The sequence below is a fragment of the Equus quagga genome, chromosome 13 (assembly GCF_021613505.1).
Source record: "Equus quagga isolate Etosha38 chromosome 13, UCLA_HA_Equagga_1.0, whole genome shotgun sequence".
In the NCBI taxonomy this organism is placed as follows: Eukaryota; Metazoa; Chordata; class Mammalia; order Perissodactyla; family Equidae; genus Equus; species Equus quagga.
Genome location: NC_060279.1, coordinates 53,629,304 through 53,647,057, shown reverse-complemented (window position 1 = coordinate 53,647,057; position 17,754 = coordinate 53,629,304). Strand labels below are relative to the sequence as shown.

Below are 17,754 nucleotides of genomic sequence, written 5' to 3'. Positions count from 1 at the left end.
TCTGATGGAAATGTAAATTATTATTACCTTTCTGAAGGGCAATTTGGCTCACATATGTAACAAAATGTTAAATGTGCACATCCTTTGACTCAGTGCCCCTCTTGCTGAATCACACACTTTATTACACTGTCTTTCATCCTAGTGAAGAAAATCCCCATATTCATCAATAAAAGATAGGTTAAGTAAATTTTGGAACTGCCATTTGCTGGAATATTATGCAACCATTAAAACAATATAGACTGTGAAAGGACATTAAAAATGTACTGTTGAGTAAAAACACAGGTTCCAGGGCAGCATGTATAGTGTATAGTGTAATTAATCATTTACTATATACAGAGGTTTATACATGAAATATGCTTAGAGAAACATCTGAAAGGATATTCACAAAAATGTTGGCAGAGTTATTTCTGGGTTTGTGATTTCTGGTCATTTTTGCTCTGTTTTGTGAACTACTTTTTATTGTTTAGATGTTTTAGAATGTACAAGCACCATTTTCATTAACAAAAAAAAAAAGTTCCTCTCAAAGATAGTCTTTAAAGTGATTAAAGGTGAGAAGGGGGAGGAGAAGAGATACACCCAAGGATGCAGAGTGGCCAGAAATGGGGGGACTGGGGTTCGGTGCCTACCTGGGCGGTGAATGAGAAGAGTCGGGACTGGGTTCTTCTGACCCCTGTGTCTCCGAATGCTCCTGGGAAAAAGACGGGGGAGGCTGCTGCTTCTGCTCGTCTGAAGACCTTAGCTGCACAGCTGAAGCACGGAAGGCACGTGGCACCAAGGCTGGTCGGCAGGAGGACACTAGAACAGAAACCGGGATGTCAGTCAGGGACACTCACCGGAGAAGACCTTTTGAGACCCAGAAAGATATGAAGGCTGGGGAAGAGGAAAAGCAGGACAGTGTCTACTCCAGAACCACTTATCCAAGTGTTGGGTCCCAGACGAAAATCTCAGATAAACTGGCAACCTTGCGACAGGTTGTGGAGGCAAAAGTATGAGCTGGGAAACAGACGACCTGGCTTCTAAGCCTGTTTCTATCATTTGTTAGCTGCGTGGTAATGGGAAAACCATTTCATCTCAAAAAGTGTGATTTTAAAATGTGCAAATTAAGAGTAATAATCTCTACTTGCTCGATGGGAGCGTTGTGAGGCCCAAACAAAAAATGATAGTGACCTGTAAAATATTAGATATTCATCTATTATGGCAAGAGCACTGGACTAGCGATGAGAAGGGCTGAGTACTGACTCCCCAGTATTCACATGGCATCTCTATCTGCTTTCTCATCTGCAATATTGCAACACCTCACTTACTTTAGGAAAGGGCTTTTGGAAAGTATAGCACTGTGTTTCCTAGCATAGGCTCGTACTACTTTTTTCTTTCCCAATATTTTATGATAAAAACTTTTAGGAGCTGGCCTGGTGGCATAGCGGTTAAGTTCACACATTCCATTTTGATGGCCCAGGGTTCACAGGTTTAGATCACAAGCAAGGACCTACACACTGCTCATTAAGCCATGCTGTGGCAGGCATTCCACACACAAAATAGAGGAAGATGGGCACAGATATTAGCTCAGGGCCAATCTTCCTCACCAAAAAAAAATTAAACACAATTTCAAACACAGAGACCAGTTGAAGGAATTGTGGCATGAACACCTGTATAACTACCCCTAGGTTCTAAATATCCATCCCTCCTACTCTTCATTCATCGATCCATCTTATTTTTTGATGCATTTGTTGCAAACCTCAGTATTCTTCAGCTCTAAACATTTCAGCATGCATATCATTAACTAGAGTTCAGTATTTATTTACTGTTCTTTTATTGAGGTCGCACCTACTTTTAATGAAATGTACGAATCTCAAACATGCCAATTCTGAGTTGTGACAAATGTATACAGTTGCATAACCTGAACCCCTATCTGGAGATTATCATCACCCCAGAAAGTTCCCTCATGTTCCTTACCAGTCATTCCCCACCAACACCGTTCTGAATTTTTCATTTTAGTTTTGTCTGTCCTGGAATTTCATCTAAATAGAATCATACAATATGGCCTTTTTGTGTAAGACTTCTTTTGCTTGGTATATTTTTTTAGATTGATTCGTATTTTTGTGTAAATCATTAATCGTTAGTTTTTATTGTAGAGTAGTATTCCATTAAGAAACACTACTCTGGGGCTGGCAAGGTGGTGTAGTGGTTAAGTTTACACGCTCTGCTTCAGCAGCCTGGGGTTTGCTGGTTCAGATCCTGGGCACAGACCTACATACAGCTCATCAAGCTGTGCTGTGGCAGCATCCCACATGTAAAATAGAGGAAGATTGGCATAGATGTTAGCTTAGGGACAATCTTCCTCACCAAAAAAAAGAAAGAAAGAAAGAAGGAAAGAAACACTATTCTATTGATAGACATCTGGGCTGTTTAAGTGTTGGCTATTATAAATAAAGCTGTTTTGAATACACTTGTACAAACCTTTTTGTGGATATATGCTTTCATTTCTCTGGGGTACATACCTAGGAGTGGATGTGCTGGGTCACTGGCATCACTTTTACTAAACATTTAACTTAGAGTTTTGTAAAAAACGACAAAAGGGCACTCATTTTTTTACATCTATGGACTGAGGGAACAACGATTTTAAAAGAAATACAGCACAGTATGTGTAAGAATATCAATAGTATCTGTACAGAAAAAATGGAGCAAATATTCATAAAACTATGAAAAGGGCGGGGGGGGTCCCAAAGCAATGTTGCAGAACCACGGCGGTTCACAAGATTTCAGGTAACATGCAGAAGAACAGTTATTATTTCATTAGTTATATATTTACGTTAATGTGCCAATGCATACATTCTATTTATGGACGGTGACACTGGTTTTCTGCTTAGGGTAGTGATATAGTTTCCTCCTTTAAGTAAAAGTCTATATATTTAAGAACTCAGATGTATAAACAAAAATGCTGAAATATAGTGGCAAAGGTGGTAGGAGAATATCACAGAACTACTGAAGTGGAGGGGAAACGACTGACTTATGAAATGATGGACTGGGCGCTCGCTCTTGCTCTTCCCAGCTCGGTCCCTCCAGTGGTCCCGGCCCAAAGACCGGGTCCGAGTCGGACAGTGCGGCGACCGACACGCTACGTGACCTTGCGCACTCCAACCCTCTCCAGCGCCCCGTTAACTGCATTAAATGGGAGTGGCAGGCCTGCTCCGCTGCTCATGCCCATCACGGCTCCAGACCAGCGCAGAAGCCAGCAGGCGGCCCGTTCAAGTGCGCGACGCCGGCGACTCCGCGTCCGTGCCCTTCACCTCACCTTGCTCGCTGGCCGCCACGGCGGCCTCCTCCGCCCTGCACCCAGCCCAGGTCGGCCTCGCGCCCCCTCCCCGCTCCTCCCTGCTCTCCGGCTCGGCCACCCCCTCACCCGGCAGGCACCGCAGCTGCAGGAGCCTCCAGCCCGCCCGACCGAGCGCGCCGGACACCGCCGCCGCCATCTTAGACTCGGGCACGCCGCCGCTGGCGACGCGACGCCAGCGCGACGCTCCCACTTCCGCCCCCCTCGCGCGGCCGGAGTCTCCTCCTCTCGCGAGAGGCGCGAGGCGCGGAGCCGGTGGCTGAGGACGTGCGGGGAGCGAGCGCCGGGCACCAGGTGAGCGCTGTTCTGGCGGCCCGAGAGCCCGAACTCCCTCAACGGTCCCCTCCCGGCCCACTCTCGTCCCTAAATGCTCTCATATCCTATTCCCAGCCCCGTCCATCGGTGGGTCCGCGGCATGGCCACCTCCCCGAGGACCCCGGCGAGGTTCTGCCCCGGGGGAAGCGGCGTGGGGGGCCCCGGCTCCTGGCGCCGCGCTGCTCGCCCATCGGGGCTGCGCCGGCCCTCCCGCCCCGGCCGGCCTGAACCCCCGGGCAGCGCGCCGAGCAGGAGCCGCGCTGAGCCGGGGTGCGGGAGACCTGGGTCCGAGACCCGCGTCTGCGGTAGCCGGCTGTGGGGACCTTGGGCCTCACGCCCTCTACTCAGACGTTGGGGGAGCTGCAGTTCGGTCTCGGGGGCGGGTGGGTACCTGAACCTATAACTGAGTATTTCCCCAACTTGCCGGCTCGGAAGAACCATCTAGGATGCTTGTTAATACATCGGTACCCAGATCTTTCTCCTGGAGAGTTGATTCAGTACATCTGGGTGTAGTCCTTGAATCTTATTTTAGCAAACGCCCCAGGTGATTGGTAGGATCCGCATGTTTTGGAAAGGCTGGTGGCGTTCGTTCTGACGTCGAGTGCCAAGCTCTGGGTGACTCAGGGAGGTCACGGGCTAGTCACTAAACAGACACGTAGATGCAGAGCGCCTCACTGCGCTGTAGATAATCAGGGAAGGCTTCATGTTACTAGGAAGAAGTAAAGGGTTTTCGGGTTACGGATTAGGGACGACAGGAGCTAAGCAAGCATGGCACTCTGTAAATTTTGTGTTTGCAGTTGGGTCCTGGTCTTTGTGTCTGTTGTGCACACCCCTTATCAACTCTCTTTTCAAAACATCTTGCTCTCCCCTGCATGAGCGTGTGGGAAGCCCTCCTAAGTCAGAGCTACTCCCCGGTGTTAAAATTTCAGATCCATAGCTCTGAATTTCGGTAAAGCGCTGCTCATCTCTCCATGAGGTTTTGTTTCTGAGTTCTGTCCACCTATCATCAGAGGAGCCTTTCCTGTGGAAATTCTAGCATTGGGTGTCTTTTCTGAAACCCTTAACTCTTGACACACACCTCATTGCCTGCAGACAAAGTCTTCCATTTCTTTTCCTTTGAATTTTCTGTTTCCTTGCTGATTGTCACCTTTTTTCTCTGTATGTGTGTGTGTGTGCGTGCGTTTGGCGCGTACATGCCTGTGCACGTAGGTGCACGAGCTTCAGTCAGTTCGTTTTAATTAAAATTTTCCTTTCTGATAACTGTCAGTATTTTCAGAATTTTTTATGCGCCTGACTTAAAAGGATTTGATCCTTGGTTTGAACTGATACCCGAACTTCAACCCTGTTTTTTTCTTTTGGCCCTCTTCGTCTTTAAGAGGAGCCAGATGCCTCAAGATTTGTTTGGTGGGTGCCTTCAAACAAGTGCATCTCCAGAAGTTGTTCTCTCACTCTGCTTTCACTGCCTGCCAGTAATTGTTCAGAAGAGCTGTGGGCGCGTGCGGCTGTCAGCGTGGGGGGGCTGAACAAGCAGGTTCAGTGACATGACAGTGACTTCTTCACTCCACCTCCTTTAAGTTGTGAAACTGGGCTCTGAGTCATACTTCTAAATATGTTGACTGAGATGCTGGACTGAGAGGTTGATGACTGACCCGTGGTCGTGTAGCTCACAAGTAGAAGATCCAGTGGTGGACGGAAGCCCAGTCCCTCTGCGTTCAGATCCTGTGCTCTGTGAAACTCGGCCCCCACAGAGGTTGCTGAAGAAGCCTAGGCATCTGGCTCTGTGTTTTTCTCTAACTAATAAGTAACCTTGGGCCCCTCGTTCATGAGGGTTTCCTGTGAGGATAGTGCAAGGTTGTAGTGGTCACTGGTGGACGGGGAGCTTGTCATCTCTTTCTGTTGTCCCAAGGGAGAACCTGTTCCAACATTGTTCTAGAAACAGGTCATTTATTTCTTATAATTTAATGCCCAGCAATCCATATTTCTGTCTTCCTTGGCTGGTTCGTAAATGGGAAATTGACCCCAAGTTCTTACCTTAAAGTGCAAGGGTTCTTCTTCCACATCATGTGACAGTTAAAAGCATAAAAGTTTCCGTTCTTGATGGTGTGCTTTTTAGGGATTTAAAAACCACAATTCAATGACTAAGGCATCCTGCTTGTGTGATAACACTTGGCATCCTTTTACTGCGGCTTGCAGTCAGGTCAGAATACTGAAGAGTGAGCATCCCACATGGAAAAAACTAGATGAAAGGCTTGACAGAGTGAAAATGTACAGGTTTTCATAGAAGATGGGGGGATTCAGTTTGGAGAGGGGGGAGATACAGGTGGAGCCAGATTATGGAGGACCTGAACCCAGAACACTAGATTCGTCTAGAACACTAAGTAGATGCTCTAGAAAGGAAAACCTTTAGTAACTCCTTTAGGAAATGAGCAAGAAGATAAGGTATTATAGTATTTAAGGATAACTGGCTAATTGGGCATGGTTTGTAGGCAGAGGAGCACGTCATTTGAAGTGAACATTTTTAAAGAAGGAACGTGGTCTAAAGTCAGCCCCAGAGTGTCTGTGGTGGCGGCGTTGTCACTGAGTTGGCCCCTCTGCGGAAGACAGAGGTGTTCAGTGTGAGCCTGATCCCTGCTTGGCCCTCTCCCACAGCTTGTCTTTACGGCACTTGTTAAATGGGAAACTCGGCAGTGTTAATGTTTGAGAGAGAAAGGAGGAACTGAGCAGAGCACTATCTCCTGACCTCGTTTCACTGTGAGCACTTCTAGCCTCAGCTGAGTATCAAGTGGAAGAGAAAGGGGATCCTTGGGGGAAATTTCCGTAGGTTAAGAGCCCGAGCTTTGCAGCCCTATGGGTGTAGATTCGAATCTCAGCTCTTACTTTATCCACACAACACTTACTGGTTGAACTGGGCAAATTCACTTTCCTGGGTGTAAAATGGGGATAATATTTAGTTTGAGGTTGTTCTGAGCTTCAGTTGAAATCATGGATGTAAAGTGCTTTGAATAGTCTGGCTAGTGTTAAACGTTGAAGAACGACATAGTGGATACTGTTGATCACGGGAAATTCAGTGGAATTGAATTTTCATATTTTAATGAAAGGGAAAATATCATATCCAATTTGCTAAATTTAAATGTGTTGTCTCTTTTTAAAAAAACATTAAGCATGTGGTTGGGTTATGTCTGCCAATTTATTTGCCTTCTTTGCTGAGTCATACTTCTGCCTAATGAATGTCCTGTGTCTTTTATATTCTGGCCAAGCTGAGTTGTCACAAATCAAAGAGGAAATAATCCTTCTGTCTTCAGCCTCTTTACTTGACTGCTAGTCAGGATTCTCACCAAGGAGCCACCTGCGTGGTTTGGGAACGTTGCGGTTATGAAACCTAGAGGGAATGGGTTCATTTCCTCAGACTCTAGTATTGACAGTAAGGTTTGCTGATGTGGTCAGCATTCCCTGGGAGGTCAGAATTAGGTTGTGATCTAAGCTCGTCTGCTGGTACTCCGGGGAGGAAATTGCACTTTGTCCCTGCTCAGTCTTGACTCTCCCTTGGCCCACGGTTTTAGGTCTGCAGTGCTGCAGGAATGGCAGACTTTGGGATCTCAGCGGGCCAGTTCGTGGCAGTCATCTGGGATAAGTCCTGCCCCGCGGAGGCTCTGAAAGACCTGGTGGATAAGCTTCAGGCGTTGACTGGCGATGAGGGCCACGTGTCTGTGGAAAACATCAACCAGCTGTTGCAGTGTAAGTGCCCACCCAGGTCTTCTCTCCAGGCTGGGGTGGGGGGGGGTGATGGGAGCGCTGCGCTTCTGTGCTTCCTCGATAGCTGAGTTTCTGCTTGCCGTGGCCCGTGATAGGAGTGGGCGGTCCCCGTGTTGTTTTTTACTTGAGATATAGTGGACTTAGGAGTGTAGTTGATGATTTGTGCAGGTATGTTCTTGTTCCTTAGATATTCCGCACTTTTCAAAAGGCTTACTCTTCAGCTTCCTTTTTTACTTCTTTCCCTGAACATGTAAAAGGATATGAAGTTAGTTAAAGGCTGAGGGAGAGCAGGGCAGCAGTGTCGGTGCCCCCTTGCTAGTAATGGTGGGATAACAGCGTTTGCTGTACAGGTGGGCGTTTGTTCTCCCAGGGCCAGGCCCGGAGCCTTTGTGGGGGCTTGGGAGGGAGTGGGAGATTGCTTCTGGGGCCCAGGGGATTGCTGACTTGAATCTTCCTTCTTTGCAGCTGCCCACAAAGAGTCGAGCTTTGACATCGTTTTGTCGGGGGTAATTCCTGGAAGCAGCATTGTGCACAGCGCTGAGATTTTGGCTGAGGTGGCCCGGATCCTTCGGCCCGGGGGATGTCTTTTTCTGAAAGAGCCAGTAGAGACAGCTGTGGGTAAGGAAGTCTTCATTTGGAAGACTGGAGTGTAACAGGGTTGAATCTTAGGGGTGTTTGCTGCCTCTCTCTGAGCAGGAGTCGTCATTTAGAGATCACTGTTCATATAGCCCAGCCATCTCCTTAGGGATGAATTATTGTAAGAGTCTGAAGCAACAATCTGAACAAATTGTGATCTTTGACCCATTAGGTGGTAAAGTAGAAGGGAACTGCCCATCTGAAAATGGCTGGATCCTTCAACAGGTGAATGGTTAAACTGTGGTACGTCCATCCCATGGAAAAGTGAGCAGCAATAAAAAGGAACAAACTATTGATACGTGCAGTAACTCGGATGAACCTCAAGGGAATCATGCTGAGTGAAAAAATCCAGTCTCAAAAGGTTACATGCTACATGATTCTGTTCATAGAACATTCTAGAAGTAAAGTTATAATGAGGGGGAACAGATTGGTGGTTACAGGCACTTAGGAATAGGAGGGAGGGGCTGTATGAGGCTGTGAAGGGTTCCTTGGGGCGATGGAACATTCTGTGTCTTGAGTGTGGTAGTGGTTACATGAATCTACGTGTGTGATAACATTGCATAGAACTGCACACACACGTGCGTGTAAAGCTGGTGAGATCTGGATGAGCTCTGTGGACTGCCAGTGACAGTTTCCCGGCTTCATGCTGTACTGTAGTTGTGTAAGATATTGCCATGGGGAGACGAGGTGAAGGGTCCCAGAGACCTCCCTGAACTTGTTTTTTAAACTTCCTGTGCATCTATAGTTAATTCAAAGTAAAAAACTTACAAATAATAACTGGAAGTCTGGGAGTGATGAGGTTACTGTTGATTCATGTGAAACTAATGGTTGAATCCAAGGGATAAAAACTTCTCTTTTTTGCTTGGTGGTGAAGCTGTCAGAGTCATTCAATTCTGAATTTTTAGCAGTTTTTACTAGACTTTCCATCAAAATGTGATCACTTGTTTCATCATAAGATAGTAGAAGTGAAAGTATTTTGAAATGTATAAAGGTAGTTTAAGTGGAACTACAAACTTGTGACGTATGCAGCAGATCAGCCTTCTTTGCTGGAGTTAACCCTTGGGTTGCTAAGCGCAGTGTCTCTTGTCGAATTACATGGAGAGTGCACCTATGAGCCCTACAGTTCCTCAGCCCCTTTCTCAGTCATTGTCCAACATCCCCTGGAAGGTCGGGTATTTCCAAGAAGCAGAAGATATAATAATAAGGGAATTCTTATCTAACGCTTGAGAACATAGGTAGGTGCACTGTGAACAACCAAAAGGATTTTTCAAATTAAAATACTGTCACTAAAATATATATATATGTTGAACAGAATAGGTTGTTATTGTTTTAATGCCTGCCGACCCAGACAGGATGGAGCCTTTATTATTTTTCCTGCTTTGACCTGTAAAGCTGTTAACAGGGTTTTCCTCCTGGCAGTTAACAACAGCAAGGTGAGGACGGCATCCAAGCTGTGCTCGGCCCTGACTCTGTCTGGTCTGGTGGAAGTAAAAGAGGTATGTTGGTAGACAGCCTTTCCTGGGAATTTAAACCTTGGGTGGCTAAAGCCAGTGTCTCTTTGTCAGACGATACAGAGAGAATCGGGGGAAGTAACAGCCTTGAAGGCGAGGGGATCAGTGTGGCTTAGGCTAGGAAACAAGTTGAGAAGTGCTTGCCTCAAAGGACAAACATCTGGGAATAAATCTCCTTTGAAGAGAGTGAGCTTGTACCCATGTGGGTTGGGGCACATTCTGGTCTCAAAACTGGTTTAGTGGTGGTGACTGCTGTCAGTAAGGTCACGTGCATGTATTGTTCCGTCACTAGCTTTTCAGGTATCTCGACATTCACCACCTCAGCGTACTTCCCCTTGTTCTTGTTAATACTGAACGCTGTCCAGTGCTTAGATGGGCTGTGATTTATTTAACCATCCTATAATTGTTGGACACAGAAGTAGCACCCCGATCCTTTTTTCTACCTGTACTGTCTGCTCCTTCTTCCCAAGGAACAGAGAAAGCATTTCCCTCCCCCATGGTTCTTTTTCCTTCTGTTTGGTTACTGCTGTCTTCATTGTGGGCATGCTTCCCCACTGTAGGCTTCGACCCGCTTCTGTGGGACCATTTCTGATTCATCTTTACAGTCATAGTCATTGCAGCCCCACAGTGACTAGCACAGCGCTACACCTAATAGATCGATATTTGATAAGTACTTTAAACCTTTCCAGAGGGTAGGCTTAAAGGAAACGTGCTGACAAAAGTTACACTCTCGGGTTCTGGGCCCCGAGAAACTGAATGTGAGGCGTGAGGTGAGGTCTGTTACGTAAGGATGTCCCGCTGTTACGTGCTTATCCACGGAAGTGAGTATCTGGCTCCTGTCTAGGTGGCCACAGCGAAACAGCATTTTGTAGCAGGAGTGTGGCGTAATCCTTTTGACGTCTTGAATTGCAGCTGCAGCGGGAGTCCTTAAGTCCTGAGGAGATGCAGTCTGTCCAGGAGCACCTGGGGTACCACAGTGACAGCTTGCTCTCTGTGCAGATCACAGGCAAAAAACCCAACTTTGAAGTGGGTTCTTCTAGTCAACTTAAGCTTTCTATTGCCAAGAAGTCTTCTCCTTCAGGTAAGGCTGGCCTAGGGACATTCTTCTGTCTGAATGGGCCTGGAAGGACATCGTAGAAATTGAGGCAGAGATCTAAACGAGCTGGTGATATTTTTAGAGGGTTAGTCCTTCCTTAATTTCTGTCATTTCCAAATAGAAGAATGCTTAGTGTACTATTGTCCTGGACATTTTCGGATCCTAGACTGAAATAATGCATAGGTATTGTGCAGTTCAGCCGCTTCTGCACCAGAGGACACGGAGGCAGCCTGATTCTCGAGGCCTGAGTCACATAGCTTAGCTAAGGAAGTCTTTCCTGGCCCCAGAATTACAACATTTATCCTCAGAAGACCTCACAGTGGTGGGAATGGTAAATAAGAGTGCCCTGTGCCTCTCTCCTTTGTCCTTTATTTCTGTGCCAGTAAAGTCAGCTTTTCTTCTTGGAGGATCCTAAGACACTTATAAAAATATTTCTTCTGCTCAGAAAATTACGCCTCTCCCTTTGCCACCACTCTCACCCTTCCTATCACTATTTTTTAATGCCTGAGTTGGGAAGAAATGTCCCAGCTGTGAGGTATGCAGAAATTTATAGTACATTCACACTGCTCTCTTTTGACTGTTCAGCCTAAGGCTCCAAGAAACCCTTGGGAGTCCTAACCTTTGGAGTCATGGTTCTGGAATGGGTGGGGACAGCTTGGAGGAGCAGGTGGCTGGTGGAAGGTCTGAGCATCCAGTGGCGACAGTGACCACTGGGGGTGCATTTCCCCCCAAGGCCCCTTTGAGGGCCTGCCGCACTGAATCCGTGGTCTCTGTCTGGCCCTTCCTTGCTTTCTCCTGGCCTCGACAGAGAATCCGGAGGTGTGAGGTTTGTCTCCCACAGATTTGTGTTACACTCTAGCTCTGGGACCTGTTTTCTTGTGTGTAACAGGTTGACGTGAAGCTAAAGCTTTGCTCTTTATGATGGTTTTGACACACTTTCTCACTTAATCCTCACGTCTCCTGCAGTAGATATAGGGAGCACCATTCACCCCATGTTCTGCGGAGGGAATCGAAGATGAGGAGAAGAAAGCAGTATAGTGTGAAAGTTAAAGGCATGGGACAGAGCCGGCCCTGATGGCCTGGTGGTTAGAGTTCATTGCGCTCCGCTTTGGCTCCCGGGTTCACCTCCCGGTCCGTCAATAGCCATTCTCTGGTAGCAGCTCACGTAGAAGAACTAGAATGACGTAGAACTAGCATGTACAACCCTGTACTGGGGCTTTGGGGAGAGAAAAAAAAAAACGAGGAAGATTGGCAACAGATGTAAGCTCAGGGCAAATCTTTTCTTGCAAAAAACAAAAGCATTAGACAGACTTGTATTTGTGGCTTTGTATAACTGGCCTCAGTGTCTAAACCTGTTTCCTCATCTACACAATCAGGATGATAAATGCCTCCTGAGGTTGTTAGCAGTATTAAATTAGATGATGTTATAAAATGCTTGATATGGCATCTGGTTAGAAGCGCTTAACAAAGGATGGCTTCTGTTACTCTCAGAAAGCACTTGTCCCGGGTCCTGCCTTTTATAAGTGGTAGAGCTGGGCCTCGAACCCAAGTCTTTTGACTCCCAGTCCAGCGTGTTCTCTAGAGTCTCCATAGAAGGCCCTGACTATGCTTGTCGTTTGTTTCTGCTGCGTTTGTGAGCTCTTGTTCTTTTACTGTTTGGACTCAGGGAAGCCTGCTGTGGACCCTGCAGCTGCCAAGCTCTGGACCCTCTCAGCCAACGACATGGAGGATGACAGCGTGGTGAGTCACGCTGTGGTCACTTGATTGCTTTCTTTATGTCCCGCTTCGGGTATGAGTGGTCGAGGTTTGAAGTGGCCTCTCTGGACGTCAAGTGTGAACGTCTTCAAAGCCCAGCATTGTGGCTGTGCCTGTCCCTGGCACTTGGATTCAGAAGGAAACTCCACATTACTGCCGTTTAAAATTTCTTTTTCAGCATCTCTTTTCCACACAGATTTTCTTGTTCTCACTTCATGTGATATGTTGGAGACTCTTGTAAGCATGTATAAACCTGAAAAGAGTTTGTCAGCGAAACTATTTACGTTGGCCCCTTTGTCTGGGTGAGTCACTCAGCGCGCACTGTCTTAAAAGCAAGGCTTCCCTTCTTTGGTCAGCGCTGTCTGTAATAAAGTTCTGCATTTCTATGACCATTGAAGTTCCAGTGGTGAGCAAAACAGGTTGTGGTTCGTGCCCTCATGGACTTAGATTCATTGTCCACACATTTATCAAATAATTACACAAAGGTATCATTATTTACCTTTTTCTCTGGAATTAATATATAGAAAATATTTTATTCCCCTTTTCCTATGACAGCCCTTTATATGTTCAAATGAATATAACCCTTCTCTCTTTGTTCTTCCGCGCCCTGCACACACACGTATATATTCTCTACACGCTGTAAATTAGTTCCCAGTCCCTCGCAGCCTAATGTCTCTTCCGTGCACATAGGTTGGGTCCCTGCAGTGGTCAGCTTGAGCAGGGTGATCAACAAAGTGGGAGTGTGGGTGCCTTCTCTACATGCACGGTGGGCCTGCTACGGCCGCCAGTGACCTCTTCAGCTTTTCGTTAGCAGAGACCGTGACCTTGTCACTAACTGCATCAAACGCTCTCCAGGAGCTCATTGACTCGGATGACCTTCTGGACCCGGAAGATTTGAAGAAGCCGGATCCAGCTTCCCTGCGGGCTGCCTCGTGTGGGGAAGGGAAGAAGAGGACGGCCTGCAGGAACTGGTGGGTGCTGGCGAGGGCCGGGCTGCACCGCCCGCCGCGGGGAGCGTCTGATGTGCCGGGAATCGCAGGACGTTACTGCTATTAGAGCATGTTTGTTGTGAAATGTGTTGTGCGTGCAGAGCAGTATATTGCGCAGACACACTTGAAAGAATACTAAAATGAACACCCGTGTACTGATGGCCCAGGCTAAGAATCACAGACGTTGCTAGCACCTTGGAAGTCGCCTCTACGTGCTTCCCCAGCTTCATCTCCTGCCCTCCCACAAGCGGTTACCAACCTCCTGAGTTTGTGCTACTCATTCCTGGCTTGTGTGATAGTTCACCACCTATTTGAATCTCCAAACAGTGTATTTAGTTGTGAAGCCCAAATGTGACTAGGCAAGGGAAGGTCGATGTTCCACATCTCGGAAGGCTTCCAGGGAAAGAGAAGCTCGACGGGGTCTTCTGGCCCCACTTCTACAAGAGCCCCTTTGGGGGGTCAGTGAGAAGAGTCAGGAGTGAGTTCTGGGAAACGAAGGGCGTGCTGCACTGAGAACACCTGGCAGGGTTGGAGTGTGGCGCGGTGACTGGATGACCGATGAGTTACGGTCCGGAGGAGCGGGCTGCTCTGTGCGATCTGCTCTCAGCTCTCCCTGGCCTGAGCTCCTCTCAGGAGCAGATGAGCCAGAGCACTTGCACTGGGTGGATGGGGTGTCCTTGGGTGGCCAGCAGGGTTTGGAGGGGAACGCTGAACGTTATCAGCACAGGGTCAAGATAAGCCGAGGACAGAATCTGGACTAGCTTGCCTGCCCGCGGGTAAAAAGGTTGCTAGGATGGCAGCAGTGGTTTGTGACGGTGGCAGCCTTCCACATGTCTGTCTCACCCCACTGCTCCAGTGTGCACTGGGCTTCTGTCCAAGCATAGCTGGCATGGGACCCCTGCACTGCTCCCTGAGCATTCCCGTCCCTCTGTCTGATGTGGGCCTTTCTGTTTCCTGGGTCCCGTACTTCCTCTTGGTTTTTTCTTTTGGTTTGGTGGAGCAAATGCTACAGTAGATTTTTACCTGAGAGGTGGGTTTTGTTTTTTGGATTTTTTTTTAGACTTTGTGTAGCCGAAAATGCCCTTTTTCTCTTGTAAATGATTGGTAATTTAGATACAGAAATCTGGATAGGAATAATTTTCTTACATAGTTTTGAAGACAGTCCTATCTTTCTTCCAGTGATTGTGATGAGAGATCTGAGGCCGTTCTGTTTCTTGATCTTTCTCTAGGATCTCTTTTTCCATTTTGGAAGTCTGTAGAATCTTCTTTATCCCCAGTATCATCTTGTAATCACATGTCCTGAATAGGAATCTGTTTTTACCTTTTGCAGTAGCCACTCAGTTCATCTCTCCAGCCTAGAAAGTCCTATCCGTAGTCCTGGGAAATACTCTTTTATTTTGCGTATGACTTCTGTCTTCTCTCTCTGTAACCTGTCACTCGGATGTTGGGTCTCTTCGATTGTCGTGTAGTTTTCTTTTCTCTCAGGTTTTCCTTATGCCCTCCTTTCTGGGAAATTTCCACAGGTTTATCCTCCAAAACCTGTACTGTGTCATTTGGTTTCTACTATCATGTTTTTAATTTCTAGGATTCCTTTTTTTGTTCTTGACTTTTTTTAAGACAGCGTCCTGTTTTTATTTTGTGGATGTGATCTCTTCCCTTTTCTCTTGAGGACAGTGATAGTTCTCTCGAGGATTTTTTCACCCTGCATCGTCTGTTTCCTGCACGTGCTTTTTTCTTTGAGTTTACTGACTTCTCTGTGGACGCTTTCTTAAGATGCCTGGTAACTGTGGGTCGTCTTCCTGAGTAAGAGTGGAGGATGGAAAGCTCTCTTGGGAGCTCTGAGCATCCAGGTGGGACTTGTTGACTGTGCTTTAGTAAAGGGAACCTGGGTAGGCCTTTTAAGGGTCGTCCCAAAGTCCTATCCTTGGGGCTTTCCTTTTGGATTGGATACATTTCTCAGAGAAGGGGCTTCCTGGTGCTGCCCATTCCAGGCCTTTTAGGGTTTCGGGCTGAAGTGAGGGCTCATGCCCGGCGTTCCTCACTGCCGGCCTGGACTTGAGCTTCCTTCTGTCTCAGTCAGTTCTCCTCCTCTGTCTGCTGTACAGTTTCCAGCGCTGCATTGTGATAGTCCTTGTCTCTGTGGGTTTCTGTCTTAGTGCAGTTTTGGTGGGATTTTGAGGGAAAGTGAAATCAGGTGCCTGCATTCAGTCTGTCCTCTTAACCTGGGAATGCACAAGCTCGTATTTTTACATTAGTTTTATAAGGAGATGGAAAGGGTGGTAAAAAGTTAACTGGCGGGGTGCCGGCTTGCTTCATTCTCATTGTTTTTTTAAATGTGAAAGTTGCCAGCGTTTACAAATCAGGAGATTTCAAGTAAAAATCCTAATGTGTTTTTCTGTTCTTAACTTTGGAAAATATGGCAGCACTGGGTCTGCTGTCCCCCACAATGTTAATCAGCTGAGGCTGAGTAGTGGCTGCCTTTGTAGACAGGGCCTCTCCCGTGGGTCCCCCATTCTCCACCGCTCTTGCTGTCTCCCTAAACAGCCCCACGCATTTATCTTATCTGCCTGGCCCTGTAGGCGTTTGAGTTATGACACCCCAGGATAAAGAGAAGAATCTTAGAGCACATTTTGGCACTGCCAAGGATTTGGAGTTTCTGGGTGGTGGCGAATGTCACTCATCAGCTACTGATTTTCCCCCAGCACTTGTGGCCTTGCAGAAGAACTGGAAAAAGAGAAGTCAAGGGGACAGATGAGCTCCCAACCCAAGTCAGCTTGTGGAAACGTAAGTATCTGGATCATTACTGACTATTCACAGCCCCCCAGTAATATTGGGCTTCCACTAAGCTAAGCGCAGACCAGCTCCTGCTGTGAGGAGTCATTGCCCGAGTATTTTAGTAAGAGGCGGACGTGTCCTGTGTTGTGTGTGGGTCCCAACAGGGAGGAGAGCTTATCTCCTGGGTCTTTAGCACTCGCCCGGCCAGAGGGGAGGCCCCTGTCTTCCTCCTTCCTAGTGGGCCTGATGTTATTCAGCCACTTGGCTGAGCTCGGCTGTGATCTGAACTGCTGAGAACAGAGAAATATGGCCTCCTAAGGAACTTTTTGAGACAATTGTTTTTCGTGAAACCAGAGATCTTAAAAACTCTTGAGTATTTGGGTTCCAATTGGACCTACAGATGCACCCAGCCATTTCCTTCAGGCCGCTGTGCCACACTATGAAATGAGGGCCCCTTCTGGCCTGTGTCTCTGGGATAAGCTGCCCTCAGCTTCCCTGTGTGGGTGTCTCTTCTCCACAGTGCTACCTGGGTGATGCTTTCCGCTGTGCCAGCTGCCCCTACCTTGGGATGCCAGCCTTCAAACCTGGAGAGAAGGTGCTCCTGAGCGATAGCAATCTCAACGATGCCTGAGAGAGACCCGACGGGACACATCTGCTCGTCCGGCTGGCTCCTGTCCCTCCAGTCCCACCACTGTGGTTCCTCCTGCATCCTCTGGATTCGCTCACTCTCTCTGAAATCCGTTTGCCAGAGGGTGCTTACAGACAGAGTGACACTGGCCGTGGGGGCAGTGGTGTGCGATGCTGCTATGTATCAGAGACAGGGTGTCACGGGGCCTGGCTACCCTGTGTGGGGGGACCTGTTTCTTCAACTAGTATTAGGGACAGAGAGCACCCTGAGGAGGCCCCTTCCCGATGTCAGATGCTGAGCACAGCGCTCTCTGAGCCCTGACACCCCTGAGCCTTGGCGCTCTGACGGGGAGCCCCACCCCGTGCCCAGCTCAGCAGTAGAGCCGCTGCCGGTCCTCCAGGGTGGTGGTTTCCTCAGTGTGCGGTTCCTGGTGCCGTGAGTCAGGCGTCTCATGACTCCTCAGGGACCAAAGGAATCATTCCTTGGTCGCTGTGATCATATGCAGTGTCCCACCCCCACCCCCTTGTACTGTATTGTATCTGTCTCCTGTTGTCATTTCTGTTCATTTGCAGTTATTAAACTCGTGTACTTCTGCATGTCAGTTGTGAAGAGGGGATGTGTGTGTGTGTGTGACGCCGACACGGTCATCCAAGCTCAACTTGGGCCACACAACTTCTGGAGAGACTGAGTCCCACACAGATGGGGCCAGTCCTCCGCTTAGGATCCGGGCCTCTCTCCATCTACCTTACAAGAGTCCGGATTGGTGAGAATTCAGAGGGAAGCAGGACAGAAATCCGAAGCAACAATAAATCTCTCCGAGCAGGAGACCCTTCCTTCTCGTTGCTGCCCACCCGCACAGACTTGGAATGGAGCTTGCCAAATAGTTGGAGAGATTGGGCTTAAGAGACCTAGATTTTTATGTTTTACCAATAAATAAAAGTGTTCACTGGTATCTGTCCTTGAAA

At 47.7% G+C, this 17,754-nt stretch overlaps 2 protein-coding genes across 2 annotated transcripts in view; one reads left to right on the top strand and one right to left on the bottom strand.

Annotated features, from left to right (window-relative positions):
* The window catches only part of COQ9 (coenzyme Q9), a 14,029-nt gene extending 10,482 nt beyond the window's left edge, over positions 1 to 3,547 (bottom strand). Inside the window, exons 1-2 of the mRNA XM_046681771.1 lie at positions 3,401 to 3,547; positions 627 to 795 (exon numbers count right to left, since the gene is read on the bottom strand). Of these exons, the coding sequence (XP_046537727.1) occupies positions 627 to 795; positions 3,401 to 3,470 (239 nt within the window). The 5' untranslated portion in view covers positions 3,471 to 3,547. The remainder of the gene's footprint in view (positions 1 to 626; positions 796 to 3,400) is intronic.
* On the top strand, positions 3,503 to 17,754 carry CIAPIN1 (cytokine induced apoptosis inhibitor 1). Its single transcript, XM_046681772.1, has 9 exons — positions 3,503 to 3,625; positions 7,207 to 7,381; positions 7,865 to 8,017; positions 9,455 to 9,531; positions 10,459 to 10,627; positions 12,309 to 12,382; positions 13,253 to 13,368; positions 16,089 to 16,170; positions 16,682 to 17,754. Exons 2-9 carry the CDS (start codon positions 7,225 to 7,227, stop codon positions 16,790 to 16,792), a joined length of 939 nt encoding a protein of 312 aa, XP_046537728.1. The 5' UTR covers positions 3,503 to 3,625; positions 7,207 to 7,224; the 3' UTR covers positions 16,793 to 17,754.

Bases quoted from the DNA above. Each gene is read 5' to 3' on its own strand.
- CIAPIN1 (XM_046681772.1), top strand. From the start codon at position 7,225: ATGGCAGACTTTGGGATCTCAGCGGGCCAGTTCGTGGCAGTCATCTGG. The intron at 9,532-10,458 runs GTATGTTGGTAG...CTTGAATTGCAG, and splicing joins GTCTGGTGGAAGTAAAAGAG to CTGCAGCGGGAGTCCTTAAG. The intron at 10,628-12,308 runs GTAAGGCTGGCC...GTTTGGACTCAG, and splicing joins CAAGAAGTCTTCTCCTTCAG to GGAAGCCTGCTGTGGACCCT.